Source organism: Myxine glutinosa, chromosome 5 (assembly GCF_964187855.1).
Source record: "Myxine glutinosa chromosome 5, kmMyxGlut1.1, whole genome shotgun sequence".
Classification (NCBI taxonomy): domain Eukaryota; kingdom Metazoa; phylum Chordata; class Myxini; order Myxiniformes; family Myxinidae; genus Myxine; species Myxine glutinosa.
In genome coordinates this window covers 167,962,031-167,977,572 of record NC_136265.1, presented here as the reverse complement: position 1 = coordinate 167,977,572, position 15,542 = coordinate 167,962,031, and the positions used below count along the sequence as shown (strand labels likewise).

At 46.4% G+C, this 15,542-nt stretch overlaps 2 protein-coding genes across 2 annotated transcripts in view; one reads left to right on the top strand and one right to left on the bottom strand.

The window, feature by feature from the left end:
• LOC144892419 (uncharacterized) overlaps positions 1 to 15,542 on the bottom strand; it is a 748,105-nt gene that overhangs the window by 94,952 nt on the left and 637,611 nt on the right. The window lies entirely within an intron of this gene.
• LOC137426756 (sodium/calcium exchanger 3) overlaps positions 1 to 15,542 on the top strand; it is a 432,206-nt gene that overhangs the window by 395,721 nt on the left and 20,943 nt on the right. Inside the window, exon 6 of the mRNA XM_068115604.2 lies at positions 14,172 to 14,447. Coding sequence (XP_067971705.1) covers positions 14,172 to 14,447 — 276 coding nt within the window. The remainder of the gene's footprint in view (positions 1 to 14,171; positions 14,448 to 15,542) is intronic.

The following is a 15,542-nucleotide window of genomic DNA, read 5'->3' as shown; positions in this document are numbered from 1 at the left end:
TAAAAAGGTGTAGGTAGCAACTCAATAATGTGTAAATACTGTAACTTCTGGGTGCACAAGAGGTGTCGTGGCATCAGGGGTACATTGCAGGTGGTTCCTGAGTTTAAATGTGCTGCCTGTGCAGTTAAACAAGTGGCACCAGTCAGTGGAAAGATTAGTTGATGGGGATGTATCCCTGGAATGTGTCGATACATTTTGTTACCTTGGTGATATTATTGCTGCAGATGGTGGTGCAGAAGAAGCAGCGATTGCAATAATTAGAAGTGGTTGGAGGAAGTTTAGGGAGTTGTTACTCCTATTGACATCGAGGGGGATCTATCTCCAACTAAAGGGAAAGCTTTATGCAGTTTGCGTTCAAAGCATGATGTTGTATGGCAGTGAAACTTGAGCAATCAAAAAGAAGGATGAACAGAGGTGTGAACGAAATGAAATGAGAATGGTGAGATGGATGTGTAATGTGACACTGAAGGATAGGAAACCAAATGTGGAACTAAGAGGTAGGTTAGGTATTGAGAGCATTAGTGAGGTCATGCATAGGGGTAGGTTGAGGTGATTCGGACACCTTGAAAGGATGGGGTAGGGCAGCTGTGTGAAGAGGTGTATAAATATGAATGTGAATGGAAGGAGAGCGAGAGGTCATCCAAGGAAAACATGGAATGAGTTCCTGAGAGTTAAAGGGCTAACAAGAGGGCTAGCAACGGATCGCACAGCCTGGAACGCAACTATTAGGTGAATCATGGCTTACACATGCAAGCATGGAAACGGTCCTAACATGATGATGATGATGATGATGATGATGTGTTCGATAAATTATAACTTTACCGTTCCCCAAGGATCATTCAATTGGGCCAAAATCATTGATCAACACACACGGAAAACAGATACTTCAAACACGTTTTCTTACCTTTTAAAGGATTTATTTTGGAAATTAAGTAAACATGGAAGAGGGTAAACAAGACGCTATAAACAAAAACAGAATGAACCATGCGAGTCAAAAAGGGCACAAATATGTAAATGGGAATATTCAAACTTATGTATTTATATGTACAATGATCGGAAATAAATTAATTCCTAACGCACTAGACGGACGCCACGGATCACACTTGTGCAACAAGACAATAATGCAGGCGAGACTTACCTTTTCTCTGATGCGCAGGGTGTACGCAGGTTTGGAAACCAGGTGCGAGACAAGAGCCAGTAACGAGTAGCTACCAAGATGCTGAAAGACAAAACGAGCACGACAAAGATCAATCACAAGGAACGCCAGTGTCGATCAGCCTCCACCAGGCCTTGTGGAGCCCTTTGTCCTCCAAGTGATCGAAGCCCCCTGCTCTGCCCTCCGTCTTCTTTTTTCTTGCCCTCCAAAGCACAGTGTGATCCCAGCTTGGGTCAATGCACCCAGAGACAAAGCCACAATCAGTCCCCTCCAAAACCCCTTCGTGAACAGCTTGCTTGTGTGCTCCTTTCCATGAGGCTTCCTGATCTCCCTCTGAGCACACGAGGCCTCTTCTTCCTCGTCCTCGTCTCCAGGTCTCTCTTGTTCTTCTCCCTCCTCCAAGTGAGGTCTCTCACGTTCTTCCTTCATCCTGGGTGGAGCTCTCCTCTGGCTGTCCCACCGATGGGGCGATGCCAATAAAAATAAATGCAAGATGGCACTTCCAGCTTCACAGCACATTGTGCAGCCATGGCTGATACACACTAGCCAGACATTGTGATGGCCTTTTGCACATGTGACATGTGTGCCTCTCTCTTGGGAAGTTCTCACCTACTAGCCCCGCCTACAAACATGAGATGTTTACACCTGCAAAATGAATGTCTAACCTGTCTATAAATTACATACACTACCTTCTCGGCATCACGTGTAACAAACGACTTACTCCGACAGTTCCCTGTTACATGGCAGTCTAACCTACTGGAAACACACGGACCATACTACACTTACCACAGTCTAGCTACGCATTCCCCCTTTCACGTAACAGAACACACCAAGCAAGCTGCATGCGAACGGAACACACCAAGCAAGCTGCATGCTAACATAACATAACAAGCAGGCTGCAGGCCAACAGAACACACCAAGCAAACTGCATGCTAACATAACATACCAAGCAAGCTGCATGCTAACATAACATAACAAGCAGGCTGCAGGCCAACAGAACATACAAAGAAAGCTGCATGCTCACAGAACATACCAAGCAAACTGCATGCTAACATAACATGACAAGCAGGCTGCAGGCCAACAGAACACACCAAGCAAACTGCATGCTCACAGAACATACCAAGCAAGCTGCATGCTAACATAACATAACAAGCAGGCTGCAGGCCAACAGAACATACAAAGAAAGCTGCATGCTCACAGACCATACCAAGCAAACTGCATGCTAACATAACATACCAAGCAGGCTGCAGGCCAACAGAACACACCAAGCAAACTGCATGCTAACATAACATACCAAGCAGGCTGCAGGCCAACAGAACACACCAAGCAAACTGCATGCTAACATAACATACCAAGCAAGCTGCATGCTAACATAACACACCAAGCAGGCTGCAGGCCAACAGAACACACCAAGCAAGCCGCATGCTAACATAACATACCAAGCAGGCTGCAGGCCAACAGAACACACCAAGCAAGCCGCATGCTAACATAACACACCAAGCAGGCTGCAGGCCAACAGAACACACCAAGCAAGCCGCATGCTAACATAACATACCAAGCAGGCTGCAGGCCAACAGAACATACAAAGAAAGCTGCATGCTCACAGACCATACCAAGCAAACTGCATGCTAACATAACATACCAAGCAGGCTGCAGGCCAACAGAACACACCAAGCAAACTGCATGCTAACATAACATACCAAGCAGGCTGCAGGCCAACAGAACACACCAAGCAAACTGCATGCTAACATAACATACCAAGCAAGCTGCATGCTAACATAACACACCAAGCAGGCTGCAGGCCAACAGAACACACCAAGCAAGCCGCATGCTAACATAACACACCAAGCAGGCTGCAGGCCAACAGAACACACCAAGCAAGCCGCATGCTAACATAACATACCAAGCAGGCTGCATGCTAACATAACATAACAAGCAGGCTGCAGGCCAACAGAACATACAAAGAAAGCTGCATGCTCACAGACCATACCAAGCAAACTGCATGCTAACATAACATACCAAGCAGGCTGCATGCTAACATAACATACCAAGCAGGCTGCATGCTAACATAACATAACAAGCAGGCTGCAGGCCAACAGAACATACAAAGAAAGCTGCATGCTCACAGACCATACCAAGCAAACTGCATGCTAACAGAACATACCAAGCAAGCTGCATGCTAACATAACATAACAAGCAGGCTGCAGGCCAACAGAACATACAAAGAAAGCTGCATGCTCACAGACCATACCAAGCAAACTGCATGCTAACATAACATACCAAGCAGGCTGCAGGCCAACAGAACACACCAAGCAAACTGCATGCTAACATAACATACCAAGCAGGCTGCAGGCCAACAGAACACACCAAGCAAACTGCATGCTAACATAACATACCAAGCAAGCTGCATGCCAACAGAACACACCAAGCAAGCTGCATGCTAACATAACACACCAAGCAGGCTGCAGGCCAACAGAACACACCAAGCAAACTGCATGCTAACATAACATACCAAGCAGGCTGCAGGCCAACAGAACACACCAAGCAAACTGCATGCTAACATAACATACCAAGCAAGCTGCAGGCCAACAGAACACACCAAGCAAGCTGCATGCTAACATAACACACCAAGCAGGCTGCAAGCCAACAGAACACACCAAGCAAGCCGCATGCTAACATAACATACCAAGCAAGCTGCAGGCCAACAGAACACACCAAGCAAGCTGCATGCTAACATAACATACCAAGCAGGCTGCAGGCCAACAGAACACACCAAGCAAGCCGCATGCTAACATAACATACCAAGCAGGCTGCAGGCCAACAGAACACACCAAGCAAGCTGCATGCTAACATAACATACCAAGCAAGCTGCAGGCCAACAGAACACACCAAGCAAGCTTCATGCTAACATAACATACCAAGCAGGCTGCAGGCCAACAGAACACACCAAGCAAGCCGCATGCTAACATAACATACCAAGCAGGCTGCAGGCCAACAGAACACACCAAGCAAACTGCATGCTAACATAACATACCAAGCAAGCTGCATGCTAACATAACACACCAAACAGGCTGCAGGCCAACAGAACACACCAAGCAAGCCGCATGCTAACATAACATACCAAGCAAGCTGCATACTAACATAACATACCAAGCAAGCTGCAGGCCAACAGAACACACCAAGCAAGCTTCATGCTAACATAACATACCAAGCAGGCTGCAGGCCAACAGAACACACCAAGCAAGCCGCATGCTAACATAACATACCAAGCAGGCTGCAGGCCAACAGAACACACCAAGCAAACTGCATGCTAACATAACATACCAAGCAAGCTGCATGCTAACATAACACACCAAACAGGCTGCAGGCCAACAGAACACACCAAGCAAGCCGCATGCTAACATAACATACCAAGCAGGCTGCAGGCCAACAGAACACACCAAGCAAGCCGCATGCTAACATAACATACCAAGCAAGCTGCAGGCCAACAGAACACACCAAGCAAGCTGCATGCTAACATAACATACCAAGCAGGCCGCAGGCCAACAGAACACACCAAGCAAACTCTATGCTAACATAACATACCAAGCAAGCTGCATGCTAACATAACATACCAAGCAGGCTGCAGGCCAACAGAACATACCAAGCAAACTGCATGCTAACATAACATACCAAGCAAGCTGCATGCTAACATAACATACCAAGCAGGCTGCAGGCCAACAGAACATACCAAGCAAACTGCATACTAACATAACATACCAAGCAGGCTGCAGGCCAACAGAACACACCAAGCAAGCCGCATGCTAACATAACATACCAAGCAGGCTGCAGGCCAACAGAACACACCAAGCAAGCTGCATGCTAACATAACATACCAAGTAGGCTGCAGGCCAACAGAACACACCAAGCAAGCTGCATACTAACATAACATACCAAGCAGGCTGCAGGCCAACAGAACACACCAAGCAAGCCGCATGCTAACATAACATACCAAGCAGGCTGCAGGCCAACAGAACACACCAAGCAAGCTGCATGCTAACATAACATACCAAGCAGGCTGCAGGCCAACAGAACACACCAAGCAAGCCGCATGCTAATTGTGACATTTGTAAAGAAAGTCATATATGACTATATTCAGGCATTTAAAATAACGTCTTTGATGTGGAACTTCGCGAATAATAAATGCCAAGCAATCCCATGTTGTGACAAAAATTGGATAAACAAATAAATGAATGAAACACACAACGCCGTGTCTCCCGCTCCATTCGGTTCAACGAAAATGGTGAAAGAAGAAAAGAACGAGATTACCTGTTTGTCCTTGTCCTCACTGCTAAAAACTGATATAATATGGAATGTATGTTGGAGAATATACATTCCATATTATATCACCTGCTTTATTTTATAGAGCTGCATTTCATGCAGGTATATCTTTTGAGAGAACATAAAGCTCGCAGTGTTAGTGTGAGAAATCTCTGAGGATAGCCCGAGACTCAATAGCTCAGTGGGGTGTCACCGCGTAAGTGATGTGGTTCCTGGGTTCGAGTCCCGGGTTGTCAGAATTTTTTCACACTAGGAATATACTTCCTGTTTATTAAATTGTGTATATCTTATTATAATAGAGCTAAACGTATATGGTTATGTATGTCCTTACGTTTATATGTCGTTTATAACGAAAACGTCTTCTTCTTCTTCAAATAAAATTACCACCCTCTTGCACATGTGACATGTGTGTAACCCTCTTAATTGCGTTAAGACTGCCGAGACCCTCCAGACCTTTGACGACCCTTTAATTCCCCCAAGACCCAAAATACCCTTCAATGCCCTGAGGACCAAAAAGACCCGGAAGACCCTTAAAGACCAATAAGAACCAAAAGACCCTGAAGACCCAGAAGACCTCGAAGACCCAAAACACCCTGAAGACCCCAAAGACCCTTTAGATCCAAAAGACCCTTAAATACCCCCAAAGAACCAAAACACCCCAAAGACTTAAAGACCCAGAGGAAACAAAAGACCCTTAAGACCCCAAAGCCCCTGAAGACCCAAAACACCTCAAAGACCCAAAATACCCTTAAAGGTCCAGAGGATCCAAAAGACCCTGAATACCCAAATGGCCCTGACGACCCAAAACACCATGAAGACCCAAGACACCGAAATGGTCAACGATGCCTACCCCTCTGAAACGACGTGTGGTGGGGCACGCGAGGTGTGCCGAGTCACGCTAGTATATATAATTGACATATGTGGGAAAATTACAAGCCCAGACCAGGAATTGAACCCAGGTCCTCTGGTGAACCATACCAGTGCTCTGCCATCTGAGTTCTCTGTGCTATTACTATGCTAAATGAAGGCCTATTCATTGATTCACAGATAAATATCTTCCTAAGTAGCACCTTATCTAGCATTGTGACTCAAAAAGTGATTGATTACTCGTTGTAATTATTTTCTGCAAGAAATCGGAAAACCCCAGTGCACTCCATATTAATGAATGGGATTTTAAGCAGCTTTAGTTGAGGATATTAAACATATAAGCAGGAATGATGGGGTTATTTTCTGCCTGCTGCATTTTGTTCCACTTTATCCTTTATCAGAACACAGGCATACACGGTTCTCTTTTTTTCCTTTTGAAGGTCACTGGGTGATGCAAAATGTCTGATATGATCCTTGTCATTAGATTGTCGGTTGTGCAGGTGCCTCTGTCGCTTTTCAACAAAATACTGAAGCTAAACAAATGATATAAAAGTTTATTATTCATTTATTTGGTAGATGCTAAGTGAATGATATGAAATAGGTTTGTGATGCAGAAATGTCAAACTCATTGACGTTTATCCTACCGAGTGTGCCAAAAAACCCCACAAAACCTCCGTTTTATTCACCATTTATTTATTTTTCATGTTTTTATTTTTATTTCAGATAATGATAGCTGAGGTCCTGTAGGAAAGATACCCTGGGGAAATGAAGAAGAGGCTTTTCTGTAGAATCCTACATCAAAACACAATCCTTCATCCAAACTCATGAAGGAAAGTTCAAGAGAAAATTTAACCGTGGAGACGCCCCGTGCAAAGAGAGAATATTGAAATGGACGAATACATTTCGAGAGCAAGGAACTTGCGCACAAGTTAAACTCAAAATCCACGGACAGACCAACTCATTCTGGACGCCCTTTGCTGAGTACTCCTGAGGTCATTGAAAGAGTCCAACAGTCGGTCGGAAACAGTCCAAAAAAGGTCGCTTTGCCGCCACAGTCAAGAACTTGGACTGACTGTGTCTAGTGTCAGGAGGATTCTCCAAGATAACATGAAACTTTTCCATGCAGAATACAAGTCAGACACAAATCCACTGACCCAGACCAAAACAAGCATCTTGAAATGGCTCGGTGGTCTGTGGAGGAAATGGAGGAGGAGGCTGGTTTTCTCAGAGACCCTTTCTTTCAGTCAGGTGCATGGCCTGGCACTTCTGCTTCGAAGATGATGAGTCATCTGATGAGTCATGATGAGTCATGCCGAGCGTTGTGAAGTAATGCCATGACAATCAACTCTGACGCTACATATACTCAGGTGACCAGAAGTGCTGAATGGGTTCTGACCTGCTCTTGGTCACAGGATAAGCTTTCGAAGAGAAGACTAATGGTTTCAGCAGGATGTAGCCCAGCAGATATGTGAAAAAATTGTGCTTTTGGTGATACAAGCATGAAATTTTGAACACTGATAGAGCATACTACTAGGAAGATTTTTGGATATAGGGGCATTCAAATCTTTTCCTAGGGACAAAATGGCGGCCATTTTAAAAATGGCCGTTTACGGATAATAAGATACACAGTACCGATGTCTATAAAACTAGATTTACTTATTGCTCAAGCACACCTATGATGTTTTTTTCACGTAAACAGGTTGTAAGATCATAATTAAATGTCAACAAACTCACATAACATTTATTTGGTCCTTATTCTTTACAAAAATAATTAATTTTTGAGCTATTTTGAGCAAACTCCAGAAACACAATGGAAATGAAGTGAAAATGCCACATTAACGCTGTGGAAGTGACTTTCACTATAAAACAGTCTACAAAACAGTCTTCCACATGTTTGTGTATATGTAACAGGTGTGTTATTCCTCCTGTATACTATCGTGTGCACTCCCCTGCACAGTGACACAGAGCTGAGCACTGGAGTGCGGCCTTAACACACTTGCACTGTTTCCTGCAACCCTTCTTGCATCCACATCTAATCAATTGTCGGCATGCCTCAGTTGCCTCTGTGAGGGTTGTCCAATATATCCCCCAGCCGTTATTACTCTGTTTCCAACCCCATTCACTTGGCGATGGGAGCTCAGGTGCGCAAATCATCATCTGGCCCCAACAAAAGCCGGCTTGGTAGGCAGCTCTCTTGATGTGTTGTCTGAGGGCTTCTTGCGTTGGTGGGATAGCCTCTATTGATCTACCAGTCTGGGTGAAGAGATGCTTGCGGGCATCGTTAACATGTTCCTGGCTGCTTGTTCGATCGTAGAGCAGAACAACAAAACGCTCCAGTGGATCCATGTTGTCATTTGCAGTTGAAATGGTTGGTGTGGCAGCCAGTGCGCAGAAAGCTGAGGTGACCTCATCATAGGCTTTCCATGTTTCCCATGCTGTTTTCTTCCCCCTTCCGCCGAAGCAGGACACGGTGTTACACCCAGTGAAGGCGTGGAAGAATGGCAACCCTCGGCACTTGTTTGGTCCCAGTGCCACAGCCATCTCGTGAGCTGCCAAGTGCCTGAAATTCTTCCCTGTGCCAAAAGCAACCCAGAGTTCATCGATGTCAAGATATCCAGTTGCTGCCACTGCAAGGATCAAAACATCTGTGTCCACTGTGCGGATTGACACCTTGGTATAGCCCTGTCTGACTGCATCTTGGACATGGAGTAGTATCCTTGTATCTGCCTCCTCGTGACTACACGGGGAAAGACCAGTAACATCTCGTGGCTGTGTACAAAAAACTTCTTTGTGGTTTGTGGTGACGATTTGCTTGTCAGTCTCAATGTTTGCTATCCTCGTTGCTAGAAAGTCAAACAACTCCACCTTGTTCTCGTCTATGCGAAGGAAGGCCTGCCAGTTTCGAGGGATGGAACTAGATGGCTCAACTCGTCTCCTGGTGCCTTTACCCCTCGTCTTCCTGGTGTCGGCTTTCAAACTGTCTGGGAAATATTCATCCCAGATAATATCAACCCTGCTCTTATTTTGTATCTGAGATGTGATGTATGGCAAGAATACTAGTGATGCATACTCAGAGAAGGTCTTCGCATTACGAGGTGCCAGCATGTTCACGATGGCTGCTCCATCCAGGATCATGACTTCAACAGGGGGGCTTACATCATCATTTTCCCGTGAGGTGATCAGATCTTCTAAGCACCCAACCAGATCAGACTTGGTTCCAAGCCGGATTTTGCCCATTTGTGACAATGCAGGGGGACAAGCTTGGTTTTCATGTGCAAAGAATTCATCAAGATCTCCATTCCGTGTCTGGGATGCAATAAACAGCCTGGAGAACAGAACGCAGTCATTCTTCAGAGATACCACCTTCAACTCTGTTCTTGACTTCTCTCTGACTGGGGGTCGGCTGAAGAGAGGGAGATTGTTTCTTTTTATTGGGTCAGTGATAGGCTTTGTCTGATGTACAAGCCTCTCGTTCACATATGTGTCATACTGTTCTTTTCCCAGCTTCTCGATCTGGTAAAGGGTGTTGATGACTGCTGGGTCTGCCAGGTCTCTGCTGTCTAGCACCAAGAGATCTTTGCTGTCGTCACAGAATGGGTTCCCCATCTCTCCTATGACACGGGTGAGTGCTCTCACATCTCGAGCAAAGGCTACCTGCGTGTGCTTTGTCTGTTCATGGTGTTTTAGTTCAGTTTTCCTAATTCTTTTTTCTGTTGTGGCCTCGAACTTATAGATCAGTTTGGCCATCTCTGGACCAGACACCATCCATCGGCGCAAAGCTGCAGCATTCTCCGTAAGACCTACAGCCCCTCCATCACCTTTCACCAATGCATTATTTTGCTCGTGTGCCTGGTCTAAGGCTATGGCAGAGAATGCACGTGTAGTCTTCTTCATGGTGAAGTTTCCTGCCAGAAACTGTGCGTATACAGTTGGATGCTTTGTTGCAAGTGTCACCATGTCGCGCAAGTGAACTGGGATCCACCTGGCATAGTTTGTATGTCCCAAGGCGAAGAACCATGGTACAAGCTTGGTCAGAGCATCAGTGTACAGTTGGAAGTTTCCTTCACGGACGGATCTCACATAGATCAGGACTGCCAGTTCTAGCTGCATAATTAGGAACCAGAACTGAAACTGTGGACTTGCATTGGCTTGTTCACCGCACCAGTCATCTAGTGGTATCGTATCCTGTCCCTCATCTAGTCCACTGGTGTACTGGCTGTAGGCTTCCTTCAGGAGAAGATAGAGAGTACTGGCTGTGACTTGGTGTGCTCGTCGTGTGCGTGTCACATGGGTCACTTTCAGGAAGGAATCAGCAGTACCACTTGTAGCAACCCCTGCAAGCATCAGAACGCCTGTCCACCCACTGCTATCCAGAAGGTCACCGAGGGTTTTCCATGCTGCCATCTCAATATGGAGTCCACCAAAGACCATGACGAAGTGATCTTCTCCGTGTGTTTCTGGCCATCTCCATTGGATCTGTTTGGCAAGTGTGTACAGTGGCTGATCAAGTGTGATTACAGGGATCTGACCTGGATTCAGAATATCGATTGCTTTCTTGATGACATCCATGGAGTGACGAATCATTGCCACAGATTTTGCCTGGTCATAGAAGAGAGGCAGCAATGAAGTTAAGGCCACACTACACTCTGGTTCTTCTGGAATAGACTGCTTGCTGGCATGGTATCCAGCCCATGATACTGTCTCGTCTCCCTTAAGTGGTGTGTCAGATAGCACTGTCTTCTCCATCTGCTCCAGCCACCTGTCAAAATGCAAGATAATGAACACAATTAAGAACAAACAAGTCCACACAAGTTAACAAGTCTTGGTTATTTAGGTACACATATAACTGTCCACAGTTCAAACACAATAATCAGTTACCTGTACTCAATCTGCATTGCTTCAGGGATGAGTTGGCAGTTGCTTTTGTTGGGACCCGCTAGCTTGGGTACAGGTGGGTCACATTTACCCAGAACAACAGGAGGTACGATGGTGTATGACTGTGGCAGGTGTGCATCTGTTGTTGATGTGTCATCTGGGTTTACCCGTTGAACTCCACGGCTATCGCTATTTGGGTGCTGGAAAAGTGAAATGCCAGTGCCATGGAAGGAGTCGTGGGCACTTGTTGAACTGGGGTTATGATCAATGTTATCCACTGCCCCAGTTGTGAAGAGGTCACTTTTTAGCTCAGGGGGGCAAACTGTACCCTCATTTTGGAAGAAACGGCAGATTCTGTTCCCCAAGTCCGTGGAGATGCTAAGCACCCTGTCATAGGAGATCGAGAGACCCAGGTTGAACATAGTATCAACCAGGTCTCTTTTTCGAGTCTTTGTGTGGATAAGGGTGCCCAGGTACACAGGCAGGGGAGTCTCCCGATTGTGACTGTGCCTCGTGGACGTGGTAGTACTGCTACTCTCTCTGCGGCGTGAGTAACTGTTGAACATAAGGAGTTGTGAGATTGTGAGAGTAGGTGTTGATACCGACGAGTGGCTTGACTGCTCTTGGATGTTAGGACCATTCAAGATCATAGAAACTAGTGATACAAGCGAATTAGGTACCGAATGTTCTTGGCAGTGGGCTTCAAATGAACCACTAAATGTTGAGTTCATTTTCAACATGTCTCTACGAACTATATTTGCGGCTCTAGCAAGACAAACTCCATCACTGTCAGTGTCGTGATCACATGCCTTCTGAAGGGCTGAGCCAACATCCTGGTTGAAAGCAAGCAGAATATCTCGACCGGACATGTGCTCCTCTAGGTCTGGAAAATATGTCATGATTCGATCTTTGAGTTTGGTGGAGTGGACACGCCTGGTCAAGACTGTTCCAAGCTGTTCCAGCCTGGTGGTGTATAGTCTTGCTAGGTCTACCAGCTTGAACACTGGTGTCACAAGAGCATCTGTGCGGGCATCATCGATGTAGGACACTAGCTCTCCAAGTGCTATACCGTGATTGATATCATCTTGTTCATTCAGTGTTGTGCTTGTGGCCCTTGCTTTGTTATAAAGTGACACCAGACACTTCACGTGGTACTGTGCATCTTGTGCTATAAGGTCACCTGCACTCAGTTTAGCAAGAAGTGCCTGATCTCCTAGTTTCAGGGCAGCTGTCCTGACATGTTTATCGAGGTCGAAGGTGGAAGCTTTTCGCAGAGAATTAGTACCCGCTGGTTTGTCACAAAAGAAACACTTTTCAGGCTGTGGCTGTGTGTGGTCTACATGTACTCTGTGACGGGTGTACTTTCTTGAGACACTTGCGGTTTCTTCACTAGACGTTTCTCTTTTTTGTGCCCGATGCAGTTCAGTTTTGTTGTATTTCAGTCTGCATGAATCATGCCACTTAGCCTTGTGGCTCTGGAAGGTTGACTGGATACCTTCACCATCGTCCAGGCGGGACAGTTCTAGAGATTTTGGCAGGCAGCCCATCTGGCTGAAGGTGAGGAGATAATCTGCAAGAGTTTGGTATCCGGACCCTGTGGTTCGCTTGGAATCAGCTGGACAGGCAAGGGCCTCATCGGTGACCTCCTGACATAACACACACTTCTCCCAATCTGTCAGATAAGGCATGTTTGTTCCAGATGTACTAGGGCTTTGGGGGTCTAATAGCTTGAAATTTTTGTTGGCCATTGTCAATTAAGCATTATCCACCACCACCATCCAATCAAAATATACAAATTGGGAACCAAATCTAGGTAGCTACTACAGTCAATGAGCGAAGGTGCAGTGCAGTCGAGTTATCATCTGAAAAAGAAATACATACATTATTATCATAAATATAGTAATTCGCTTTCGTAACTTTTCACTAGCCTTGCATTGTTCCTTATAGTCACCTAGTCTATGATAGGAAAGTTCATAAAGCTACATCAAAGTTGTTCATATAAAGGTATTGAACCAAAATTACACCCAGGAGAAATCAGATAGTCATGCAAAGTTAAATAATTAAACCGCTAGACCAGTCCTGTCTATTGCAATGGTAAACCATTTGTTCTGCCCCTTATAGGCCACCGTAGATTCCAATTTTGAACCCAGTATGAAGGTATTGCATAGCATGTACATGACAATTTATAATATGCTCATTACATTGTGTTTCAATAGCAGCACAAATGACAAGTCTGAAATAATAGGTAAATATGTCCTTCTTAGCCGCCATTTTGTAAAATGGCCACCATTTTGGGCCAAGGAGAAATCTGGAATGCCCCTACATCCAAATTTCACTGTAAGGGTATGCCCTAACTGTGTGCCAAGTTTCATGCTTGTATCATCAAAGGCACAATTCTACCACAATTCTTCACATATCTGCCGGACTAATGGGGCAAATCCTCACACCACAAATGAGTAACGTGAGTGGGTGACAAACCACTTCGGTGATTGAGTGATTGGCGGATGATTCAGTGTTGAGTGATCTCCACATTCTACTGATCTGAGTCCACTAGATGTTATCTTTGGTCATATCTCCAAGACAATGTGCACAAGGATAACCCTGGAGAAGTAACCACAGAGAAAGTTAGGTCCATCCCACTTGCCGAATGTCAACGTGTCATCAACAACTGTATTCCGCACAGAGGTGGACATTTGGAGCATGCGATTGACAGAGTGCCGAACTAAAGTCTTACAAGACACGGTTCTGATACGTGGGGCACCTGTGTCACACAAAATGTAGCACATGTTCCTGAAGTTCTAAGTAATCCAGAATATAAATAAATGTATTGTGGATTTTTTTTAATGGGTTCTGTTTTTCTTTGGCACATCCTGTAATATTCCCTCATAAAATACCTGTTTTGTTTACATGAGAGATACTAATTAATGAGTAATTTGCATTTTCCTGTGTACAGGTGACGATGATGAGGATGATGACACAGGAGAAGATAAACTTCCATCCTGCTTTGATTATGTAATGCACTTCCTCACCGTCTTCTGGAAAGTTATTTTTGCCTTTGTGCCTCCCACTGACTACTGGAATGGCTGGGCTTGTTTTGCTGTGAGCATCACATGGATTGGATTTCTGACCGCCATCATCGGAGACCTGGCTTCACATTTTGGTTGCACCGTCGGTCTCAAAGACTCTATAACCGCCGTCGTCTTCGTGGCTCTGGGAACCTCAATTCCTGGTAAGATTACTGTCCAAACAAAAGATTGGTGTCAAATGATCTGCTTGTAACCATTAGGCCTCACACTGTGCACATTGAGTTGAACAATCTCACAATCTGCTCAAAATGGCATCCTCCCTTTATGCCACATTCACAGGCCTCATGGGGTTTATAGCCTAATTTGTCTTTGTTTTTGTGAATTTTCACTGAGGAATTGGAGGCTCAGGTGACCAGAAATCGGGATTGACATAGTTGGGCTTGAGTATTAATGGCTGGTTGGTGATGTGGGCTGATACATATGTGTACCGTAAGTTACATTTGAAGGTCTCACATCACATAATAATAGTGTTAAAGCGCGGCGTTACGCGCGCTGCTTGTGAGCAAGGAGGAAGCGGACAAGCGGTAACATATAAACGTCTTTATTGTAAGACTGCACTGTAACACTGTACTGTTCCGGGCTGGGCGCCCGGTGTATATCATGAGGCCACGCCTACCCCTGGTGCGTGGCCACCGCCCACTTGGTGCGTGGAATGATGTCACCACGCCAGTGGGCTTTTGTGTCCGCCACACGCGCCCCCCCAGAATTCCCGCGCACCTGGAGGGCCAGTTTGCGGGGCAGACGAATGACCCGGCCGAAGCGCCCCCTGGCGATCGGCGGCGTCCGGGGTGCAGGGATACCAGGTTGGATGCCCCTGGCTGCCCCTGGGATGGGTGCAGGACCGGGGGGCGGCGGGGCTGGGCGGTGCCGGGGGTCCGCCCGCAGGAGGGCGGCCCCGACGTGGGGGTCGGGCCACTGGCGGTGGATGGTCCACATCGAGGTGGGCCGGCTTAAGGCGGTCTACCGAAACGCGGTCAGGAGTACCGCCGATGTCCAGGGTGAAGTGCTTCGCCCCGGTCTCCAGCACGCGGAAAGGCCCGTCGTACGGGGGCCGCAGTGGTGTCCGATGGGCATCGTGGCGGACGAAGACGTACTCCGCCGTGCGAAGCTCCGGGGCGACGTGCGTCGGTGGGTGCCCGTGGCATGCCGTTGACACCGGGGCGAACCTCTGGGCGGTCTCTTGCAGAGCGGAGCGCTGCTGTGCCGCGGACCATGGTGCCGTGGAGTCGGGGAGGAAC